General features: G+C 47.2%; 1 protein-coding gene across 8 annotated transcripts; it reads right to left on the bottom strand.

Moving 5' to 3' along the window:
• Positions 1-103: 103 nt before the first annotated feature.
• On the bottom strand, positions 104-24,544 carry LOC117652087 (calcium-dependent secretion activator). Of its 8 annotated transcripts, none has more exons than XM_034396748.1 (36): positions 24,280-24,544; positions 23,343-23,396; positions 22,357-22,492; positions 22,100-22,120; positions 21,357-21,524; positions 21,103-21,278; positions 20,938-21,017; positions 20,708-20,856; positions 20,550-20,630; positions 20,291-20,460; positions 18,941-18,964; positions 16,667-16,760; positions 16,229-16,350; positions 16,008-16,152; positions 15,835-15,941; positions 15,532-15,707; positions 15,403-15,438; positions 15,129-15,320; positions 14,905-15,041; positions 14,639-14,826; positions 13,713-13,748; positions 12,237-12,338; positions 11,971-12,034; positions 11,467-11,590; positions 10,804-10,830; positions 9,798-9,910; positions 8,324-8,335; positions 7,967-7,972; positions 6,339-6,495; positions 5,893-6,034; positions 4,823-5,132; positions 4,583-4,741; positions 4,316-4,432; positions 4,135-4,239; positions 3,924-4,054; positions 104-3,663 (listed from the first exon to the last, which is right to left on the bottom strand). In XM_034396748.1, exons 1-36 carry the CDS (start codon positions 24,537-24,539, stop codon positions 3,462-3,464), a joined length of 4,323 nt encoding a protein of 1,440 aa, XP_034252639.1. In that variant the 5' UTR covers positions 24,540-24,544; the 3' UTR covers positions 104-3,461. The 8 variants fall into 8 exon arrangements, with proteins under 8 accessions (XP_034252639.1, XP_034252640.1, XP_034252641.1 ...); XM_034396749.1 differs by having other exon boundaries at positions 4,841-5,132; positions 24,280-24,539; XM_034396750.1 differs by lacking the exons at positions 7,967-7,972; positions 8,324-8,335 and having other exon boundaries at positions 24,280-24,539.
• Positions 24,545-24,548: the final 4 nt, after the last annotated feature.

Here is a 24,548-nt window from a genome sequence, read left to right as displayed (position 1 = left end):
TTATGTGCCTCTCCAAGAAGACAACCCATCCTACCTGGGGGGGGGGGACCTAATACCTTTGTTTTGTGTCAACTGGAATTTGGAGGGGGAAAATCACATCATATTAGGCAACAAACAATCGTTTTATTGGTCGGGAAAACTGTTTCGAGGAATCAACGTCGGAAGTAAACGTGTCCTCCATCGCACATGCACAAATAGCATTCAAACATTCATCCTTACGTGTATTGCATTATTACTATATTACTGAACAAAACACCTGTAGAGAGAAGTAGTTTTTCCACATAACAAACTAAACTCTCATGCTGAATGTAATCATGCACCATACAATTTAAGCAAAATGGCCATGGTTCAAATTTATCTGGTTAAATAAGTGAGAGTTTCTCACGAACTAAGCTAAACATTTTTGAGGGGATTCAGTCCTTCGTCGTGCAGTCAAATGGAATTATCACTTTGCCTTTCTATCATAGATTGCAAAACTTTTGATGTTACAGCTCTGATAGGTAGGAAATCTGTTGTTTTTTTGTTTTTTTGTCGACAGACACCATGAAAATTTAAGTATACATTAATTTCAGAAATTTGTTAAGAAATTTTGACTGACAAACGATGGTACACCAGCAAACATTAGAAATTAGGCTGCAAGAAGAGAAAAGTCTCTTTACAGGGGTTATTTAGTTTTTCAGGAACATATTAATTGTAATATGTTGTCCATACCTCCTCAGAGTACCAGAAAAGGTTTTGCCAATTAGATGCGGAAGTAACAAGGGGCAAAGCACAGAAGAACATACAAGGTCCGCCTAAGAGTTTGAAAACAATTAGTCAGGAATCACAAGCCACACACAATATCGGAGGGTGATGGGTTAGGAAAATTGTTATTTTTTTTTAGCAGAAGTTCTAAGGACAAATAATATGATTGATAACCCATAAGGCAGTAAGATTCTTAAAAGAGAACCACTGTAACCCAACGAAACCAGACTGAGTTCAGCAAGAGTGTATGATTGCTGCGACCAATAGAAATGAAGTATGCGCTTTAAATAATCTAAACATGCCGATGAAACAAAATTTTTGGAGATAAATAGAGGGAAAGGTTCTGAATGGTGTTTGCACAGTTAAGACTTTCTTCCCAGAGCAATAACTCTTCAATAGAAACAGTTACATTTTGATGAACATGATACATGAAAATATAGAATGCACTACAGTAACAACAGGGCTAAACAAATAATTTAGCCCCAACTAAATCTGAATTCCAACGTTTTGAAATACTCACGAAAGACGATATGCTTAGTTAACTGAAAGTTTCCCAGAGGTGTTAAGTGCTCTACGTTGCAAACTCTGTCTGCATTACAATAGGCTTCATTTTAAATGGAAGTAATGTGAATACTTATATTGTAAACAAAATTGGAAATGAAATATAATGCATATATAATCGGAACTTCTGCTTTCGCTGATTTTGGGGTTTTCTATAATTGCCTAGCCTAATGTAAAATGCCATAGGAAAAATTTGGTTTACAAAGTACCACAAAAGCATAAGAGAAATCCGTCTTTGTTTCCACTCAATCAGGGTGTGTGGAGCTACAATCATCAGTGGAAATAACATTATGAAGAATAGAAAGAGAATCCCCGTTTTGATTCATGGAGATCCAGCACCCTGATTCATAAAATTTACAATTTAAAATGAAGGATACACACAAGTGGGGAAAGGGCCACTCAGTCTCCTATTATCTCGTGATGTGCATTTTGCAGCCATTAACATTTGCAAAGGCATCACGCAAAACCTCAAGTATAATACAAACAAATTCATACGTACAAAACATGTCATTACTGTCTTAAAATAAAATTTTCTTTAAATAATTATTATTGCAACCAGCGTAACAAGTACATTTCATGCAGAGCTTCAACAAACTGTTATATTTCTCTAAAACCAGAACAGAACAACCAAACTATACTTTTAGCTAGACATTTTAAAAATGCTTTATCATCAGAAATTTTTGTCGAGAGAATCTATAGATAATATTATCATGAGATCCTGCTTTGCTTTGGAACTATACATGCTGCGATCGGGGAAAAAAATGATTCCCTTGAATTTAGACATATCTGCCCTTTATTCTTGAACAGGACGGCGCGTTCTTTTCCCATATTTTCAATAGTTCTGTTGAGGACAGGCAATAGGAGAGTTGAACCTGACAAGAATAAAACCATTTGTGGAGAGGAAAAACCATATAGAGACATGTCATCAGCTGTTGAAAAACGCCAAGGGAAGCATAACAACAGCTGACAAGACCAGCAGTGGTGCATTATATGTTTTCTATATCATTCACAAGATACAATCTCCTTTCCCACCCACAAAAGGCTTAGTTTGATCAATTTCACTTGAAGTTGGTAAAAGCATGCAAATATTCTACAGTTTGGCAAGATTGATAATAAGAGAAAGAAGTACGTAATTTGAAAAGTATTCTAGATTCTGAAATAGAAGTAAGATTTGACAGAAAAGGTTGCCCTAGGGATATGGTTGAGAAGAATATCTGAGTCTAGCTTGAAACAGCAGAAAACCAGAAGAAAATACTCATTTTTTTTTCGCCATATGAATGGCAAAGACATAGATTCAGAAAATAGGCAGAAATAGAGTAGCTCATAAATTGCTTGTTAGGAGAATTTCAGAGATAGATAGGTAGAGATAGATCGAACAATAGACGTTCTTCGCCGTTTTGCGCCGCGGCCTGTCCACAACAATGCTTTTAAATAACAAATCACTTTGTCAGTGTAAGTACAAATTATCATCCTTTTTCATACATTGTAAAATTCATAGCAACTTTCAACACGTTTAAAAAAACTTTTAAACAGCACTTTGTTATCTAGGTAATTTTGTCAATAACAAAAAGTATATACATAGCAAAGGGCTTAAAGAAAAAAACCCAGCTTAACAATATTTACACTACGATACGCAACACAATAAAACCCTACCCCTACTTGAACTAGATGTTGCGCACTCGTACTCATACTGGCCTACCTGGGAGGCGCTCTAGAGGTATTTATAATATGTACACAAGACGTATTGTACTGATACTTTTTGTGCCCTCCTCTAAACTATTCTCAACTATTTCTCGAGAGCACGTCGGACTCAGGGACCTGGACGGTCCGAAAATCACAATTAATCACTGCAAGAAAACATAGTGCAGGAGCGCACAAATTGGCCATAATTTTCCTTCGTTCTATCAAAATGATGGGCTTTATCTCTATCCAAGTTTTCCATATATCTTGCAGTGCATGGATAAAAATATAAAACACTGCTGAGATATACGCAACAATATCAAATATACAGAACATTTCAAGGAAAAGTCTGGTCAATTTACAGCGGAATACATTTCTTGACGATCAAAAATAGAAACAGAGGCTGCGAGTCTCGGCCTTCGCCCTCGGCCGCCAAGGTTGTCAGTGTGCCAGTCTGGAGCTAGTGTAGGGCCAGTCTAGAACCAGCTGCCGCCGCCCCCGAACTTGCTGGCCAGGCCGCCGAAGCCCTTGCCCACCACGTCGCCCATCCTGCCGGCCACGTTGGTGGTCAGGTTGCTCAGCTTGGCCACCACGTTGCCGTCCTCGCCGATCGTCTCCCTGATGGTCACCTTGGGCTTGCTCCTCTCGCCGTCGTCGTCCATGCCAGTGTCGGCGAAGCTGCAGGGGCACACGAAAGAAGAAGAGCAAACGATTAGAGAAATGGGTCATGGAGCGCCTCGGAGGTAGGCCAGCCCGCAAAGCCATCCAGTTTTTGGCTTTTTGGCTGTTTGCGGCCGAAATGGTCCTCAAAATAGTGTCAGGAGTAATACAGCAGTGCTCTCGCACAACATACTCGAACTTGGGCCATGAAACGTTACTTTCCTCTATGGACTTGACAATAGTGACTACGTCTACACCATGAGGAAGGAAATACATACTCGTCCGCCTGGCTCATGGTCAGAGCGCATGTTGCCTCCTCCGTTTGCATTCGGCTGGCCACTGTTTGGTAGGTTTTGGAGTTGAGTTTGTCCTCGATGACTCCCTGTAGCTCGAAGTCTGTGTACATTTTCTGGAAACCAAATGACTCAGTTAGTATTGCATGCCAAAGTGGAGGACTGGTGTTGCTGGACGATGGAACTTTGGCCTCACCTTTACGATGATGGAGAGGCACTGGCACTGGAACACGTGCAGGGAATGGTCCAGCCTTTCAGACAGCCAGTTGCACAGAACTTGCACTTGCTGCGTGTACCATTGCTAAAGGAGACACCAAATTGTGTAAATATTGCAGTTGATATGACTGAAACTAATAGTAACTGAACAGCTTTCATACCTCAAAGAAAGTGAGGATCCAAAGCTCATCAGTTATTTTGCTGCGAATTTGATCCATGGCATTTCGAGCAAAGTTGACGTACGCCTGCCCCATTTCTTTTCCGGATCCCGAAACATTCTGGATAAAATAAAAATAAAATGCATGTTTTAAAGGGGTGTCCCGAGTAATAATGAGTGCACAATGAGGGCAAGAAGTGGCAGACTCCTTGATTTAATTGCATAAACATAATTTTGAGAAAGGGGGTGAGTTTGCCCGGCTTTGCCGCACCGTGAAGCTGAGGATGGAGCCGATGAGGCTGCCCTCGTCGTAGCGGCCCAGCTTGGACAGCGTGGCCTCCAGCACGGACACCAGCTTCTGGATCAGCCCCTGGCTCATGCTGGTGAGCGTCTTCTCGATCAGGTCGTCGATCTTAGTGTGGTACTGATGCTGTAACAGAGCAAGAAATGAGACGAGTTCAGAAAACGCTGTCGGACCCGGGATCGGCGGCAAACCAGCAGAATACCATACCACATCAATGCCATCTACCGCGCATAGCTTGAAGGACTGGTTCTTGGCGTCCAGGATCACGTTCACCATGGCGCACATCTCCGACGGCATGATGTAGTCCGTGGAGATGAAGGTGACCCCCTTGCGCAGCCACGACTGGAAGGCCGACTCGGTGCGCGTGATGCACGACTCGATCATGTCGCAGGCCATCAGCTTGAGGCGCTGCTCCAGGTGCTGCCGGAACTCGGCGTCCGGCCAGTGCAGGTCACGGATGAACGACTGCAGCGCGTCTAGCTTCCAGAAGAGGTCTTCTGACGTCACACACCCGTTCCTGTGGAGGTGGTGAGGCTTACAGTGACGGCACGGCAAGGCGAGGGTGGAAACAGGCGGAAACGGAGTGCGAGGCTAGCACTAGGGGGTGTGTGAGGGGCAAGGGACCTTCGTGCTGTACCGTACCAGACTACCATGATCAACACAACAAGGAGAAATAACTCAAATATTTAACCACCGAGATTTATTTTAAATTAAGGGGGAAAATCAGATCAAATACAATTTTCAAAACTCGACTTAATATTTCCAAAAACTTATCAAGTTACACAAAGCACAAAATTTACCATCGATTTTCCAAAATGCCAACATTAAATAAGGCTCCGACTTTTCACAAACTTTTAATTTGAATTTATTTCCCCTGTTGTGTCACAAAGTCACATGCTTCCCCGGGGTTTCTGTGATTCCCGACGTGCCATACCCGTGAATCCCAGCCCAGAGTAGCCAACGCTACGACCAAAAAAACTAAGAGAGGAAAAAGGAAACCTGGACGACTTGGGGAGCGACCCCGTGCGCTGATACCGCTACCGCTTCGGCTAAAATACGCAGTGATCGTTCCAAAAGATAAGAAAGAATGAAAAGAAAAGACCAAAGGGCCGCGCGCGTCTCGAGTTTTACCTGCACTCTGCGCGCTCCTAGCCAACAACGTAACACACGAGTTACTTTCCAAAATCTACGAGTAGCATTCAAGAAAAAGGGAGTCGGGGAGTTACCCGGGCGTGGAGGGAGGGGGGCCGGGCCGGGCCGAACTCCGCCATACTCACCCCTTCAGCTCCCACCGCTCCTTCTCAAAGCCCTTGTGGATGGACTGCGCGATGGACGACTCCATCAGGTCGACGTATCGAACCACGAGTGGCGCGAACAGCTCCCTGAGGTGCTGGTGGAAACGCCCGTTCTTCAGGTTGTCTGCAACGGAACGAGACGAGGGAGCCGTGAAACCACGCGCCAAAAACAGAACCCTTCTTGTCGCATTTTCGAATACTCATTTTAAAAATCTTGGAAATCTCCGAATAACTTCTTTGAAAAAAAAAAATCCCTGGTATCTTCGGAAAATTCCAAAACCTTAAGTTACTATTTTAAGCGAGTTTCCAGCAAAAATGGTTGAAAACTCGAAAAAAAAAATCTTTGCGAAAAAGGCAGCTTTGGGAGACTACGGACGGAGCTTCCTAACACACACTCCTGGATTTTTTCAATTTAACAGTGTACTTACCGTCCGCCCTGAGGTAGTCGTTGAGGATCTGGAAGAGCGGGAACGAGTCCCACGTGTCCGGCTGCTGCTCCGCGAGCACCTGGTCCATGTCCACGGCGAAGAACCCCCAGAAGATCTCAGCGTGCTCGACCAGGAGGTCGCTGAACCACGCGAAGGCCTGCGGAAACCGCGGAAGCGGGACAAGTTCAAACGATGCGCACGGCCGCCACAGGGACACTTTCAGCCAACGCGATTCTCGCTTTTATTTTATCTCTGGTAAACACAGGTCTACGTTTTTGGGCGTACGTCTAGAATTCGTTTCATAGCTTGGAGCAAATCAACATGTCTAGTCCAATATGACTACCCGCTTTGCTACTCATGGACTACCCCTCGATGAGTACACAATTCATCTACTACTTTCAACGGACGTAATCCTACAATGAAGCGTAGTAGTTAGTAATTCAACATATGGCAATCTCCACTACACTTTGCTTACTGAATTGGTACATCAAAGATAATTGCCGATTGACATCGACGAGAAAGGGATCTAGACGTACGAGTAAATCCGGGCTGGTGGAACTCACGCAGCACAGACAGGATTAAACTACTGGGAGCACAAATTTACAGTTTACAGAACCAGCTTACAGACGCTAGGAACGTTTCAATAAGGGATCGTCCACTTATTAGGTAACGTTTTTCACAGCACTCTCCTTGTTGCTCCACACGGACTGCCAGTGAGTTCAAGAGAGAAAGAGGACGTTCGGTAATATGTGGACGAACCCTGAGAGAGAAAGCGTGTGCGCCACGCGGAGTTGGAAAACATTGTGTACCAGTGGGGAGGGCGAGGGCCCGTTTGAACATCTAAGGAAAATGAAGGCAAAGCAGAATGCTGCAGTGTGTGACACTGTGACAGTGAGGCGAGCGTCCTCTCAAACGCAAGCCAGGCGGGGGCAGCGCAAGACTCGACTTTGCTTTATCGACCCAAATTCCAGATTATCATTTTCAGAGCTTCTGCGAGATGAGACTGAAGCAAGTGCTGTAGGATGTGCAGACATAAGTGCACGTACAAACTGTGGGGTGCTCATGTCTACCTTTGCAAACTTTTTTTTTTAGAATACTTTATTTATAAAGTGAAGGAGAAGGAGACGCTATGAACGTGGAAGAACTTCCTAGAGTTATGATTTTTCCCTACAGTACGTGTCTTTTCACACAAGTGTCCGAGTTATCAGTTTAGAAGTGTCGATAAATGGTTGCAGTGCAAGAGTTAAAGGCGTTCAAAGTTATTATTTTGTTTTGGGAAGAGGAAAGGCGTAGGGAAGGCCGTGAAGTTCGAATACCACAGGTGTTTTGGATGGGTGGGGGATGGAAGGAGAAGACAGGCCAGGCTACCCATGCTGTGCGACCAAAGGTTCGAAATTTACCATTCATTTTCCAGACAAGTGCCATATTTTGTTTTGCCTTTCGAGAGGATGGCTTTCGAACCCCGTGTGTGCAGCATTGCGGGTCGGCAGTGTCATGCAAGCAGTACACGTGTACGAATAAAATATTAAAATATACGGATGATTCACACAGTGCACGCTACATCTAATTAAAACACGAAAAGCGGTCAAACTAACATGCTGTGTCTACCCAGACTAAGTTTTACTTACTTTGTCCTGAAAACACCAAAGACAGCAAGAAGAAAACACTTTAGAAAGACAGTTCAAAGCAACACGACAGTCAAAGCACACCAATGAAATAAAACAAAAAATATTAATCATTGAAAGTTGAATTGTAACGCATTGACAAAATTGTCGTTTTCAAACTCTCCACTAGATGTCTGGACGAGTCAAGAGGCCCAAACTGCGATGCAATTGAATATGGTCACATATTAAGGGTCGGCTTTTGCCGATGAAACGGGAGTGGCTTCTCCCCAAATGATTAGCTTGCTTAGCCAGACCCATAAACCCGCAACAGAGAGGAAACTTTAAAATAATTGGCAGTTTGTAAGTAAACGAAACACTTACCATTCGGTAAGCCTATGACCACACAGCCAATGAAACAGCACAGAAAAAGAGAGAGAAAGAAAAGAAAGTTAGTGCGAGACAGGACGACACACGCAGCACAACAAAACACAGCCAACAATAACCAGGCATAAACAAGACAGGAGATACAGAAGGAGACAGGAGGAAAGAGTTTTCATGGAAAGAAAAGAGGTGCGTATAGAATACCGGCAAATAACAACGAACTACGACGAATGGAGCTCTTGGAATGAGAAAGGGGCCGCGAGATTTGGGGACAGTCTTCAAACAGCCGCGTAGGTTGCGAGCCGTATGCATACTTAAAGCTCAATCATCATATATACACAAGTGTATGTACACACGCGCACAAATTGGCAAGGAATATTTCCTGTTAGAGAAGGGTTGGGAACGAAACAATGTCGATGCGATGCCGTTCCCAACTGAAACGTGATGGATTTGACATATATTTTCCAGCCCCTACTGAGAGGGCATCTATTGGGAGTAGAAGTCTCATTGTTGATGGTAATGCCATGCCGTCTCATGCGGTAGGCTATCTTACTCTCAGCTGTGAATATCCTAAGAAATGAGTGATTTCCAATCAGAAATCTGCGGAAATGTCGATAATACACCATTCTCTCGCAATTACAATTATGGACATGACATTTTCATTAAATGCCCCGCAATAGAACATTTTTTAAACGAGAGGATTGAAAAGAGAACCCACTGTAACCAATATAGCCGACACACATGAAACATGCAAGGGGTTTCTACCGAAAGCTAGTCACATCCAAAGGGCTCGCACATCCAGGCACAACCTAGTCCCCCTCCTGGCCTCTTGGCCAGCGGTCCAACCACTAATAGATTTCAAAATTTTCCAAAACTATTTTCCAGAAAGCAGTATTTCAATTTTGAAAAATCTGACAAAGACCACATGCTTTTCTAGGAACATTAATCGGCTTTCGAACCCTGCCTACTAGGCACACGCAAGAGTCACTCGAGAGCACGAGTTGGAGTGAATGTAGACACTGACACAGGCAATCCAACGTAACAAAGATAGTATCCAAAAGCGCTTCGTGCATTTTCACATCTCAAAGCATAGCATGAAAACACGCTCGGATGACTTGATTTCTAAAGGGAAAGGAAGGAGAGAGAGGTTGAGCACAAAGGTGGCAATCCAGTCAGGACATGTAAAAGGATTCTTCGTTGTCGGACCAGTGTTGTTCAGCATCATGGCGACTGATACAAAGTATAAAATAAAAATTTAGAACACGGTGTGGTAAAGATTTCAGTTTAAAGATGGATTATTTTGGTTGTGTTTGGACATGTTTTACTTTATAGACATGAGAATTATTTTTTTAAAGCAGCCTGCAAAAGAACAGTTTTGTTTGGTTAAAGCGACGCGTGGGTGCCTAGGTCGGCTCCCTTTGCGGAAACTTAATGAAAGTGCTAGTGCTGTGCCGGTGCTCTGCCGGCGACCTACCTCGGCGTAGTGTTCCTCGTTCTGCTGTAGCAGCTCCACGCAGCTCTGCGCCAGGTTGATCAGGTCCTCCAGCTTCTTGCCGGGCGGCACCATCATCTCGCCGCTCATGTCGTCTGCAAACACAAGACCGGCTGCGTGAGAGGGGCGCACAGTGGGCCAGAACACCGGTAGAGGCGGCCTAAACTATAGACGCGTTTTGAGCTCCAGAGTCGCTATACAGGACTAAAACCGATCGTGTGACCCCACCAATGGATTCTCCGTTCGGAGAGCAATCTGTTGGTGGGGTCACACGTTCGGTTCGAGTCCCAATTAGCGACTCTGGAGCTCTAAACGCGTCTGGGATTTTGACCGCCTCTACCAGTCTTCTGGCCCACTGCGGGGCGCGGCGGGGCGTGATGGCAAGGAAGGAGCCAGCAGGACGAAGAGGAAACGAAAAGAAGCGAGACTGCGCGAGAAAGTACACCGTTGAAGAGAACCAAGCAATGACTAAGTGACGGCGAAACGCGGTAGCGCCTGCGCGACGGAGGGTAGGCAACGCGCCGAGCTCGCCTGCCTAGCGCATTGCCTACCCGCCGCCCGGCAGGCGACGGGTAGGCAATCCTCCGAACTCGTCTGTCGAGCGCGTTGCCTACCCGTCGTCCCGCAGGCGGCGTGCGGTCAGCATCGGCCGTGCCGACGCGCTCAAATATCCCTACGGTGCCGTCGCACATTCCCAACCAAAGCAGACTACGCAGCCAAGTCACGGACAGTGTTGCCACACGAGTGGGCAGAATTTCCCACCAAACACCCATTGCGACAAGGGTGCATCGTGGGAACTTGCGCTGGCTTTTGTGGCAACACTGAGTCTCAGCCCTTCGTGCACTACAGCGTACGTCATCCGAGAGCCCGAGGGCACCCGAAGGCACCCCAAAGGTACCCCCGAAGGGACTCGAAGACGCCCGAAGGACGCACGGTGTGACGCTCAAGGGGCGGTGAAGCGAAGACGCACCAAAAGAGGGTGGGTTACCTTGCATTTGCATTTGCGGCTCGCCACCTTGAAGGAGCACAGAAGAAAGAAAGAGAATTACACTCTGGCGTGAGGCTGGGTCAAGAGGGGGACACACACAGGGCCACACAGGAGGGGAAAACGACGCGGAGCTGGTGTTCGAACCCACGACAAAACTCGCACAATAAAAGACCGTGTATTTTTCAACGGAAACGACATATACTCTCCGAGAAATTCACGAGCACACAAGTTTTGGGATGAGGAATAAATTTATGGTGCCAGCAAGCGCAGGCTCGCTATCAAGCTCAAGTGGCTCTGTCCTGGGTTCGGACACCAACTCCGACTTTTCTTTTCCGTCAGTAACTTTGGGGCGTGGGTCGCTCCACACACGGCGTGTTGCAGAAGCAGCTTCAACCAAAGCGAAGAGACCGCAGAAGAGTAGAGGAAAGAGGGACAGAGGCGTAGAACACGACGAGCACTCAGAGCCATAGCGAAGGCTCCTGGACATAATGATACATCGAGACCGAACGCGCAGCCCGTAAAATCTTAGATTTCAATTGTTTGACACGAAGGTTCAAGGACCGCAACAGGTAGTGAACGCCAGGCCACGTAGTGTGTCCATCGCGTTGTTACGTGGTTTTTGAACGGCCCTGCCCGGCGCGGCGTGCAGCGCGTGCAGCTCACCCTCTATCTTGGCCTCGGCGGAGAGGCGCGTGTAGTTGACGAGCGCGGCCGTCTCCAGGCTCTTCTTGATCATGCCGCGCACCTCCTCCGGCTGGACCGGCGTCGCGATGTCCTTCATCAGCACCTGCACAACAACAGCAACAGTGTAGCAACGCGCGGCCAGCGCACAGTGGGCCAGAAGACCGGCGCATGCGGCCAAAACTCTAGACGCGTTTTGAGCTCCAGAGTCGCCAAACAGGGCTCGAACCGAGCGTGTGACCCCACCTATGGATTCCTCGTTCGGAGAGCAATCCATTGGCGGGGTCACACGTTCGGGTCGAGTCCCATTTAGCGACTATGGAGCTCAAAACGCGTTCGGGATTTTGACCGCTTCTACCGGTCTTCTGGTCCACTGTGCAGTGTGGTGTCGAGTCGCACTGCTCTCATCGCTCCGTCTCTCTCGCACTCATGGGGCGTGAGGGAGCGAGAGAGACGGAATGCAGGCGACGCGGCTCGTCGTCTCACCCTCTCCAGCAGGGACAGCGTGGCCTTGAGCGCGCCCTCGGGCCGGCCGAACGGGAAGCAGTACCTGCGCAAGGAAACAGTCTGTCGTCAGCACCGGAAGTGGAAAAAGCAAGCGACAGCCGGAAGTCGGCTGCTCTGCGAAACGCAACTGTGTGCGCCTCCGGGCACACTGTTCTAAACAGTGTGCCTGAGAAGCACGTGGCTGACAAGCACACAGTTTAGAACAGTGTGCCGTACACAAACCCGCGTTTGCTGAGCGTACTTACCGGAAGTTGGTGATCTGGTGCTCCAGAAGGATCCTCAGGCGTTCCTTGATGACCTGGAACCGTTCCTTCTCCTCGTGCGTGACGGTGCCGACGCCGTCAGGCCTAAGAAAAGCACAACGCAACATTAGACACGCCGTTGAACGCGGAGTTTCGACGCTGGAATGGCGTACCACTTTTTTTCTGTGTCAAAAAAAATAAAATTCAAGGGGTAAATTTTTAAATTTTTTGCGCATACAAATGGCTTAAAATTTGCCGAAATTTTCATGTCAGTGATGCATCCCACAATGCAAAGCTACCAAATGCCCATTAAGAAAGCAGCGATCAGTTCTTTTCCTCGCAGGTCGGGCGAGTATCTATAACTTTTTCAGATAAAACTAAGATTTAGGATACTTTAAGCGTATTTCTTTTGGTCTGGATTTAATATTAATTTGAGATATGCCAACGTAAATGCAGCTTCCATGAAGAAATTAGGGCGGGTACCTCGTTTTAAAAATATTATCTAAGCAGCTGTATGTTTGTGGGCACTAAGCATCCAGCATGCATTTGGTTTAAAAAGTAGCGATTGAAATGGCATTATACTTGTAGCTCTATTACCTTCAAATATTCGCAATAATCAATTTCTACAGCGCAGTTTTAGATTGGGAAGTTGCTACTGGGGTAGGTCCGCTTTGTAAAACAAAAATGATTCAATGAAAGCGCAACTTAGAAATTATGATTGAAACAAAAGAAAGTTTTTGTTTTCGGGGTAAGCGAGTGATCAAAAAAAGACCGTGAGAGCGAGTGTGAATGTGTGAAAAGCATCATGAGATCTTAACCCTTGGTGGAGAAAAAGTGTACCCGTGCGTTTGTAGTGTAGGTTCACACGCAGTCTCTTGTTTTGAATTGAGAAAGAATAGAAATTAGCCTCCGAAGCGGGAGTACGGGAGGCACGAAACCGGAGGCTCAGTTTCGTGAACCAGTTGCGACTTTTCTGACTTCCAGTGCAGTGCAAAATACTTTCGCTTCGGAGAATGGCCGAAAACTAAAGAGTGTCTCAACGCAAATGAATGGTAGAGGCGGGTAAAGAAAGGCTGAGTACCGGAGTACTCGGGTCCCGACAATACCGCTTTCGGGCCCGTCTGCAGACAAGTCTGTACTGCGGCTACTGCTACGAATGCTGCTAAGGTCATCACTTGATCTTTCACAGTTAGTCTTTTGCTTCGAGGTATCTCCGCGTTACTCTGACGATAATTCAAGAACGAATGGAACCACGCTGCCACAGCGAGAAGAAAACAAACCATGTTAAGACACAGACAGCGTCGGGCGAGCTGCACGAGGTAATGTTTCAAGCAAGAGGAACTCCAGAATTAATTCTTCTCCTCAGCCCGCCCGGCGCTTTTGAAACCAGTACAAAAACAATCAAGTCTACAAGGCATTCAAAGCGAGTGTGAAAACGAGCGAGCGGCGTGCAGACCCACACCAGGCCCAGATACAAACCTGACCACTGGAGTATTGTCCTCCTGAATCTCGGCGCTATAGGACAGAAACACGCGTCAGGCTACCAGCTCATCTACCGCCTGGCTTAGAACAGAAGAGGTTACAACTCCTCCCACACCAGCGACCAGCTGCGGGAGCGCGCCTTTCACTTGCTTGTCCTTGTTCAGGCAATTTTATAAGAAAATACTCTTTGTTTCGTGCTTGTCCTCAATTGGACTACATTCAGCATGCATGGCACACAAGAGAAGCCAGTTCATAGTGAATCGGCTCCCACAGCTGCTTCGAAGGAGGAAAGGTGGGTACGATAGGAAAATTCAAAACAGTGCATTGTATGTTATAGCCTCACACACAAAGGATTCGTGAAATACTTAGAAGGAACAGATGACAGTAGCTTGTCGTACGGAAAGAAGGGGTGCATTCTAAAGACGGGTAGGCTACGCTCAACCTGGCGAACTGTCTCAGCGTTGGACAGCCAAGCAAAACTTGTCTTGGAATCCGTTACCCGTGGAGTGGGGAGAACGGTCACTGCAGGCTTTGCAACACTGAGACGTGGGAACGACTCCGAGGCGATGCAGCATCGGAACGACGTCGTTCCACCAGCCCAGTGTTATACAAAAAAACACTCTGCAAACAATGCTCAGTCGAAAGTTTGACGTCATTTCAACACGTCAACAGCCAACGACGCATTGCTCACAGGGCTGCCTGCAGTGCCACGTCCGAGCCACCTTGACATCAATGCTAAAATATATATACAAAACACAGACCACGTCTAGATGGAAAATGCAACTAATCTCTTATTCCTGAGGGGATGCCACACGAAAGACGGCGAGGGTCTCGACTCAAACCCGGCCCCCGCGCCCCGGCGGCCCCACAGGAATCTAAACACATTCCGAATCTTGCAGTGGCGCCGTCGCGCGGCCACCCACCTGTTGCCGTGCACATGACTCCCGCAGAAGGCGAAGCTGAAGTGGATGACGGTGGGGTCGATCATGATGTTGTTCTCGGCGCGGTCCAGCAGGTCGCCCATGTAGCAGAGATGGCGGTAGCAGCCGCGCACGCCGTACCGCGCGCAGTACTCGTCCAGCACGAACAGCTGGCCCGGGCTGAACCACCCCTGCGCACACCAAGAAGGCCGCGGGTTAGTCACTTTTTCGATAACCGGTCTTCTGGCCCACTGTGCGCCCCGCCTTACCAGTGAGCAGTAGGGGTCGTTGAGCCGGTAGTCCAGCGTGAGCGTCTGCAGCATCTTGAACAGGGTGGCGTGGTCGAACTTGCACGGGTCGGCGGAGATGTACTCCTCCATGCCGTGCTTCCGTGCCCGGTCAGCGTCTGAGAGCACCGCAAAAAAACATGTGAAACAAAAGCAAAAATATTATTGCCAGACGTGCTTTTAAAAAAAGGGACCGCGTTTCTTACCGCCCTGTATTTTGGAGATGGTGGAGTTCTTGTTGGCGGGCGTGATGGGCGGGGCCGGCTTGTGGCTCTGGCCCGTGGCCCTGTACAGCGCCATGACCCACAAGTGGCACTCGTTCTCGTCGTCGCAGGACAGCAGCACGCTGTCACCCTCCTTGACGGCGTTGAAGAAGTGCCGGCCGCCCTCCAGGTCCGCTGCGGGGAGGTCAAGCACACTGTGAGAGGGACAGGCTGCGACAATTAGCGGGGAAGACAAGGAGCACGAACTGGTACTTACAGGACCCCGTCATGACTTGCGACGCGAACGAATTCACTGGGAAATGAAAACACGTATGTTAGTGCAAATAAACCGGACTCACTTTACATGGAACTGGGTCGCGTGACGAATGAAGTTTGGACCACTCACCGCTGGCAGGCTCTATGTAATCTACCGTGTACCCGTCTAGCTGCATCATCTCTGCCGGTTCCGTCTTCTTCTCCTTGTACGTGCACAGTGCGAACGTGTACTGCGACACCTGCACCAGCACGTAGTATCGCTTCTTCCACTTCTTCCATACAGACTTGCCGACCCCGTACAGGTATCTGAAACCATTGGAGCGTTAGTTGCATGCTAACAGTAAAACGGGAAGGTTTGTGTCTCATCATTTTCATTAAAAAAAAAACAATAAGAAAATTGGAATCCGTCTTGGATTATCATGACGATACTTACCCGCAGTGTTTCATGTTGAGCGGTTTGTCCATTCGACAGGCTACTTTTATCTTTAAATCTTGGTCTGGGCAATTCTTATGTACTATCATCTTATGCCACTCGGGTGCCTGTAAAAAGTCACAGTCAGGAAACAGTTAAAAATAAATCGATTTCAGGAAAGCGTGTGAAATTACCTTAACCGACACCGGAGTTGGCCTTAAAATAACTTTTCCCAATTCTTTGTCTTCAAGTGCTAACATTCCAGGATTTTCTGTGTACAACTTAATTTTGACGGCAGGCAATGGGTGTGTGGTCGAAAAGTCTCCTTGTGTGTCCCACCTGAAAAATCAATGTTAAAATTCCAAATGCTTGTTTCTTTTGTTGGTTGACATGGAATTTCGCAATGGCGACTTACATTGGCTTTGAGGCTTCCGCTTGGTCAGTCTGCAGCTTTTCCCCTCCTTCCACTTCCATGGTGCAATACACTATGCGATTGGGCTGAAGGGACTTAAGGCCTTTGACTTCCATCACAACAACCTGCAGAAAACAACAGAGCTTTCCTTGGAGAGGACGAACATCTCTCGCAAGCGTGTGCAACAGTTAAATTTGGTTCTCAAAGCAAGACTTAATAATTACGTCGTTAAAATAAATATTCAAATTCATAAAATGAATACAAACGTGTAAAATAAGATTTACATATGACACAGATAAAAAGCTATAATTTCCTTGTGGATAAAAGCATGATTTTATCAGAATTTTAATTATGTTTCTCTTTTAGAAATGTAAGTCAAATAACAAGTTGGTGAAGAAAAGCATATCATCTCAAGTGCACTAGAATACGCAACCCGCTCACCTCGAGCTGGAAGGTCAACACGACATCGAGCTTCGAGAGCTGAGTGTCGGTGTCGGCCGAGTCACCCTCCAGCTTGGCCAAGGAGCCCTGGGATCTGTCACCACATAAACCAATTAGACCACGCAGCATCAGCAGTGCCCCGGCGCCGCCGTCGCCGCCGCAAAGGAGGCGCCGAGAGATCTGTCAGCCGTGCTGGCCTTGCTGGCCTTGCTGGCCCTCGGGCCGCTGTCTGCCGAACAAATAACCACCCAATGGAGCCACAGCCCAGCCGAGCCCTGCCGAGCCGCCCGCTGCCCCACCGCCGCATGCAAACTGGGCAGTCCAGGAAGGTCTCTTTTGATTTCTTTTATTTGAGTAGGATGAAGAGTTTACGCACAGTGTGTAGCGACAGCAGACTGCAAATGAGAGAAAGTGGGTGCCGAGAGAAAGAGAGGTATGGAGTGGGTGATAGTGTGACAGTGACAGACAAGATGCGTTATATGACGAAGTCTTGCGAAACGGACATTTTAAAGCTCTGACGTGAAAACCTGCGGAAGGTTAAGTCATTGACAGTGGACCAAGTATAGAAATGCACCGGGCTCAGAGAAGAGCCCTTTGTGACAGTGAGAATAATACAAGGCGGCACCTCAGTTGCTCTGTACTGTGGGTATGCTAAATGAAAACTCCACAGACTAGCTAACACACACAAAGACTACCACACAGGGGCATCTAGAAGGAGAGTATTATCCGTCCAAAAGAGAGAGAAAACAAACGTCAAGGCTCGACGGCCTTTGTGGCGTATTTAAAGTGGTTCAACTTTTTTGTGAGCAAGACAAATATTTTGCAAACAGCATTCAAAATACTGCAAGGCAAGCCTGCCCAGTGGCGCGCACAGCGCTTAGAGATCATGCAATGCGCATTGAAGCGCTAGCTACTCTGCTGGCAAGTAAGAGTGGGACAACGGTCACACTCATTGACAGGTAAGACACGGAGCCCAACATTCTAAAGCCAAAATATAGAAATGGACAAATATACTCATGAGAATGCCCCACTCTTCCGAGGATGTCATGGCACTCTCAGAGACAACTGTCTTACTTCTTCTTCTACTCCTTTTGCAGAGTGTACAAGACTGACGCTGGAAGTGTGTGTGACCGTGTGTCAAGGCACGGCCCTTGTGAAACAGGACCTTCCGCAAACTGCCTAGTTTGTTGTGTGTTTCAATTTTAAACTGGCGCGGGAGCAGCTGGCAACAGGGGGAGCTGGGAACGGTACAAACACAGTGCTCACCATAAACATTCAATCATGCACTCTGACCAGGCACCGCACATGGCACACGCTTTTAATGTTCAACTGGTCCCGTTTATTAACAAAGACTGACTAACCCAAAAAAAAAAAATAACAACGTGTGCCTTGCGGCGCGTAGTCTGCAGAGGAACGACAAATTGTTAGAGCAGGCAGAGTAAGAAACAGACCAAAGAGAGAGAGAGAAAGAAACATGCATCAGGAAAGAGAAGACTGAAGTCAAGACGAAGCAAGGAGAGAACAGGCAATCAATGATTCCGAGCGCGCTCATGTCGCGTGCATTATCATTTGGGAACTGCGAAGAAAATTGCTCCACTTTTCTCCACAGGAGTTTCTGTAACGTTAACAATATGCTTAAAGTCTTTCTGGCAGCGCACTGGAAAGAAATGTGACACAGGAAAAAAAGGATTGCCCTCTTTTAAAATTTGAAAAGGGGAAAGGAAAGGTAGGGAGCGCACATTTTCTTCAAGCGGCTCCACGGGAAAAATAAATTTCCCCAAAAAACAGAGGTGGAGCACGGGGGGTAGTCATTTGCCCCTTGACTTGAGTAGAAGTTTTTAAGCAGGTACGGCGGGATAACAGACGCAGGACGTGTGCCCGCCCGAACACACAAACCCAGTTTAAACGACAGACAGTACAGACACACGTACAGCCTAGAAGTCGCTAACTCTACGCGGACCGTGATTGGTGCCTCCGTGCCTCGACTACGGATGCGGACAAGCAAAGTGCGGGCAGTCAAATGGGGCAGTCTCGAGGGCCCAGCCGCCGGCCGAGGCGAGCGTGCGACGAAGCACGAGGACGGTGCGAGCAAAGCCAACAAACTCGTCTTGGACTTCACCGCGCCAGGTCCAGACACGTGCTTTGCCCCCTGCCTCCGCTCGGCCAGCTTTGGAACGGTCCGTCCCGACTTGCCGAGCGTAAGCGTGACTTACTCACAAATTATAAGAGGCTTAATGGTAACTTAGGAACAAAAAATGCCGAAGCTCTACCTGCCTCAAGACAGAACTTCTCCTTCGACTAACGGACAGCAAGAGAAGAAAGAGACAGACATAAGGTTAGTACACAGCTCATAAGGCAACGTGGCATCCACTGACAAAAATCAAAACTGGCGCCAAAATGGGGATGCGAGTTTGGCGCCACATTAAAACATTGAAACGGCACTAAAATTGAATAGCCGCATTCGCAAAACTCAAAGAAAAGTTTCGAACAAGCTGGTAGCTGAACTATTAAAGTAGTTTAAATTATAAAAAAAGAATATTGAAAAAGGCATGACAAAAGCCTCAGTGGATTGCACGTTGAACCAAAATAAATAAAATTGTCTCGCGCAGAAGAACAAAGAACTCAAAAACAAAAATAAAACATTCTCCTTGTTTTTGTAACGGCAGAAAAAACAGGTGATTGCAAAACAAAAAAAGTGAAAAAGCTATTAAATAAATTGGTGGAAAAACGTTCCGTTAATCACCCTTCGGAAGATAGTGTGCCATAAATAGGCGCGAAGAGGAGAAGTCAGCAAAAACAAAACGTGCCATGATTCTTCAATTTCCCAAACCATGGAAACGCGAATCATAATGCCAACCGACTTCGGCACGCCTACACTGTTACACACCATTTTGTCACGTGTATTCATGTACGTATTCGTTCCGCGACTGCCAGTTCTCAGTTCTTCAGCAAAGAGATATTGCGAGGTGCATGGACTTAGCACTTTACACATGTTTCATTTAAAACTTCGGAAAATGCAACTTTATTTAACGTCATCAATTATTCGCCAGTTCTCTCATTTACATGACCAAGAATGCTTCCTTACAAGATAGGGCGTCAAATTTGAGGGATTCTATCAACCATCCGGCCAAGCCAGACTCAAACTCAATCACATGGCAAGTCTACATTAATCGAAGAAGATGATGATTTCAAGGAAATCAATCGAAACCACGAACCAATGAACTATGGGACATGGTAGTGCTTGGGCCGGGTTTCGTGCGTTCAGAAAAAAGTGGGAATCCCTAAATGACCCACATTACCCCGGATGATCGGAAACGTTACTATGTGCAGGATTTTCATGCTGCAGGAAGGGATAAAAGCTATGTACATGACATTATACAAAGAATGTGCTAGTACCGGGGTAGCCGGCACACGAGTTGCATAGGGCTACAATGTAGCTTACTATATTTCCATTTCAGTGCAACCCATTATTGTGATACTTATTTACAATTGCGTGAATTTATTCACAAAGCATTCCAAGTCAGTAAACCCCACCCCATACTCTACTGATAAAATTATTTATATGTGAAATAATGAAGCCCATGCAAAATGTAAAGGATCCGAAACCAGGGGCTTCGTACGTACCTGTGGTTATATCTTTTTAATTTTTGCAGCCCATATTTCGAGTCCATAGTTCCTTTTGAAACTGGAAGTGATTCCAAATTTCCCATAAGCAAGTTTATGGACGTTTTCAACTCCTCGATATAGAGGGATTCCATCTCTTTCAACACAAACTTTGGCATCAACTTCCGGTTCTGTAAGTTTTCAAACGCCGTGAGAGCCACTAGAAGTGCAAACAACGTACTGACGAGACAACGTGATTCCAATCTACCGCCCACTCTACCTTTTCCATCTCCGCCACTTTCTGCATTCGACCATCGAGCTCTCGCCGAATGGCTGCTGCTTGTTCGTCAGCCGAGTCCAACTGTGCAAGAAAAAGAAGAGCCATTGATTTTTAGAACGTGGTCACATTAACTCCACTACGCCTCAGACAGTACTTACCTGTAACGCGTTGAACAAAAGCTGGTGCTCGAACTTTTTCACCCCGAGTATCTGTTGGAACATGTCGTACAACTGCTCCTTGCTAAGGATAAGCTCGCTGTTGAGCGGTTGCTGCATCCTGGAAGGTCTTTTGGAGTCGTCGTCGTTTGCTGCAAACAGAGGAGCAATAATTGTTACTTCTGAATCGGGCTAAACGACCATCTAGGTACCAACAGAGCACTGCAGCCCACCTTTGATTATGCAGTCGAATTTGGCCATCCACGACGCCAGCACAGTCTCTTTGCTTAGGCCGTCCACCTCTGGCAACGATCTGGTAAACGGACAAAACACATTTCGTTTGGCTGGGTGGACAAGATATGTTGCTGTTTGAAAAGAAACTGAAAAAGTATGCTCACCGGACTCTCTTTTCGCACATATTCTTAAAAACCTCTCTGAAGTCGTGCTGGCTGCAGGCGCCGGAGGTCACCATACTCGTCAAGCGGTCCGACTTAAGGAACACTTCGTAGTAGTTAGCGACAGCGTTCTGGAAGGCTTCGTCGGCCATGATCTGGGTGTCACCTTTCATAAACGCCTGCGACACAAATTCAACACGTCAGCACATATTTAAATAATTAAAGAAGGCCAATGAGTGTGGAAAAGGTCTTCTAACCTGGAACCTCAGCAAGATTTGGTCGAGTTGAGTTCTGGTAATTTTCATGTTGCGCCTAGTGAGGTCTGTCGGCTGCTTGGCGTTGAAAGGGTAGGCGATGCATCGGGATATGAACACATACAGTTGGATCCGTCTTTTCCGTTCTTCTTCTTCTCGTTCTTGTCGTTCCTGTAAAAAAAAGCCACGATAAATGAGACAGTCTGTTATCATTATTACCTCAGCTTTACAAAAATAGGTATAGCTGCTGTGTTTATTTTTGTTGGAAAGGGTTAAAAACAGGCCCACAGCCAACTGATATCCACCACCATGTAGTAAAGTAATTTTGTTCCGTAGCCTTATTCACTCAACTCATTTTTTTGTTCTTACTAAATAGATGCTAAGTCAACTGCTTTACAGACTCGTGATCTAAGGGCAAAACTAAATGCCAAATCTATTTTGATGTAATTTACTATTTAAAGATACGTGTTTCACTTCGAAAGAAAATAAAGTGAATATTGTGTGCGTAAGTCAGAATTAAGCAACCGTGAGTTGATCGCTTTGCCGGACCTCCGCAGGAGATTCCAAATGCATACTACTGAGTTAATGCTCCGAGGTCTTAAGAGAGCTGATTTAGCTATACCAGTAAAGACAGAAAACCAGGTACGAAGCTTAAAGCTCTACAAAGGTGCGTTCCACAGGTAGCTTCGCGCTGCAGAGTGCGAAGAGTAGTCTATCTGCCTGACTCGACTACAGCTTGTACTCACATATGGATCTATATCCTGCTGCTGGTAGAACGGTGTGAAAGAAGGCAATGGTTAGGAGAGAGGACAGAGAGAGACGGAGGTAGAGAGAGAGAGCTTAGGGGTTTTGTTAAAAGACCAGTGTGTTCAACAGAAAACAAAATAGGACAGTTATTGAACCTTCAAAGGTTGTTTTAAATTAAGAATTTGTTTAAACTTAAGGGTGTTGGTGTGTTTAGTATGACGAAGAAACAGGGGAAGTAAAACGGTTGGCTAAATACCTGCAGGTCCTGCGCGTTGCCACTGGCCACGGAGGGGCTCGGGCTGGCGGGCCTGGGCAGGGAGTTGGTCCTGGAGGCCGCGGTGGCAACACTCAGCGTCTCCGCGGACACTGCCGAGGCGGGCGACAGCGACCGACTGCAAATGGAAACTCAGTAAGGCTTTGTCTCTCTTGGCAGTAAGTCCAGTCCAGCCTAATCTTCGTTCAAAACGCAAGTTCAACAGCCGCACATGCCACGACACCGACTACCGAGGCAAGAGACACAAAAACTCGTCCGAAATCCGCTTCACACAGGACAGGAAGATACTGCAAACTGGGGAAACTGCGCTGAATGGATAGGCCGCATTTGCAACGTTTAAGCACACGTAGCGAAACGGAACCAGGCGAGCTGCATTGATAGGTGGCATTTACAACGATTAAGTACACGCAGCAAAAGAAACCAGGCAAAACTGCGCTTAATGCATGGGTGATCTTTACAACAAAGTAAGTCATCATAAAATATGCATTGAGCACCGTTTCTCCAAGCAAAAAGCCATTCGCTAAGCTTCAACAGTACCATTAACACCATTTAGAAGGTCAGAAACACAAGTTAACACCACAGGCACCGACGTCACACCAAAGAAACAAAAGGACTGACTTTTTACAAAATGTAACTTTATCAATGCGACTTGCACTACCAAAGAAAGCACCACTCTACAATCCAGATCGCTCTGCGCAGATCAATCACTTTACTATACCCGGCAACAAGTACAAAAAACACAAACAAGACAAACAGCAACAAAGGAAGTTCTTTTTGTTTTTAAAAGGAGAATCAACAACACCGAGAAGAGGCTAAACACAACACGGACAGGGGAAGGAGGTATCTACACAAAGACAGACTGGCAAACAGAGAGACGCATTAGAGAGATAGGCGGACAGACAGACAGACGCTACCACACACACCAACGGGGAGATGGGAAGCGAGGCGCACACAAAATCAAGCATTACCGATGATGCGGCGGAGGTACGTCGAGGGGGACCCTGGCTCCGGCAGTCTGTGGCCTGAAAAGCAACCAAACTTTAAACTTCCCCGCAGAAAGCCGAAAGGACTCTCGAGCCGGTAGGGGGCTGGAGGGAAACTTTAAATGAACGGAAAGGAACGTGCATAAACCAGGAGACTTTTTCGGAGGTCGTGGGGGTACACGTCACCGCCCACAGTAATTAAAGGAGCAGGTTAGGTTAGACATGTGATGGCAAGGTTCACGAGTAGAAAAGGGGGGAGGAGGGGGAGATAGTTCGCAACCCCGTCACCCATGGTTTGCGCGCGGCCCCCGAAGAACGTAAAACGGGAAGGGAAACACAGAAAAGCCGACAAGAAGCCTTTGGGAGCGGGCAAGAGACACATTGGCCTTCTTCCTCTCCTTCTCTTTTTTGGCGGTAATCTCCCCCGCAGTATGGGATTAGCGGGACAGGCAACGCGAGGGCGTCCGAGTCCTCGCCTGCCTCGCCATGTGTCCTTCGAGGCCTTCAAGCACGAGGCACGCGCAACTGGTTCCCCGCCACCACACGCCAAGAAGGACAGATCACGAGCCGAAAGACTAAAGGCAACACATAGAGTGTCTCGTTATAGTTACAGTGAATTCGGAGCAAGCATAATACGACACAAAATTTCTCTGTAGTGCGAATCTTCCTGGTATTTTCATTGTAAAATACGTGTTAAAACATTCGAAAAACGAAGAAAAATTACGCTTGTATTTTGCTTGCGCCATTTCCTCCTTATCATCTCAAGACATTCAGAGTAAGACGCGATCGTTTGAAGGTTTTCACAAAACGAAGAGTCAGTCACAGTTAAGGCCGGCGCGACGGACTCAGCCGGAAAAGCCGCACCCCGCTGAAAACAAGGCCGTTTAATGCGGTGTCAAGGCACAGACACACTGGAACTCACCTTGGCAGGCCTGCCCCGGGCACTTCGAGCGCGCTGGACTGTTGCTGTTGGTGGGGCGGATGCTGGCCGTGCTGGCCGTGCTGGCGGTGGTCGTCGTGGTGCTGCTGCTGCGCGGCCGGGTGCGCGGCGGGGTGCGCGGCGGGGTGGTGCTGGGGGGTGGCGCGCGGGTGCCGTCCCGGGGGCAGCAGCGGCACGGGCTGGGGCTCCCCTGCCCGCCGCTCGTCCTCGCTGTCCTCCTCGGACGAGCTGGGGTCTATCATGGTGCCTGC

The sequence above is a fragment of the Thrips palmi genome, unplaced genomic scaffold (genome assembly GCF_012932325.1).
Source record: "Thrips palmi isolate BJ-2018 unplaced genomic scaffold, TpBJ-2018v1 HiC_scaffold_6, whole genome shotgun sequence".
In the NCBI taxonomy this organism is placed as follows: domain Eukaryota; kingdom Metazoa; phylum Arthropoda; class Insecta; order Thysanoptera; family Thripidae; genus Thrips; species Thrips palmi.
This window is presented reverse-complemented; position numbering and strand designations above follow the sequence as displayed.

What these genes read in the sequence shown, in the direction of transcription:
- LOC117652087 (XM_034396748.1), bottom strand. Translation starts at nt 24,539, where the DNA reads ATGATAGACCCCAGCTCGTCCGAGGAGGACAGCGAGGACGAGCGGCGG. An exon ending in GTACCTCCGCCGCATCATCG is followed by an intron (nt 22,493 to 23,342) that starts GTAATGCTTGAT and finishes TTCCATTTGCAG; the next exon opens with TCGGTCGCTGTCGCCCGCCT. An exon ending in CGGTAGATGGCATTGATGTG is followed by an intron (nt 4,742 to 4,822) that starts GTATGGTATTCT and finishes GCTCTGTTACAG; the next exon opens with CATCAGTACCACACTAAGAT.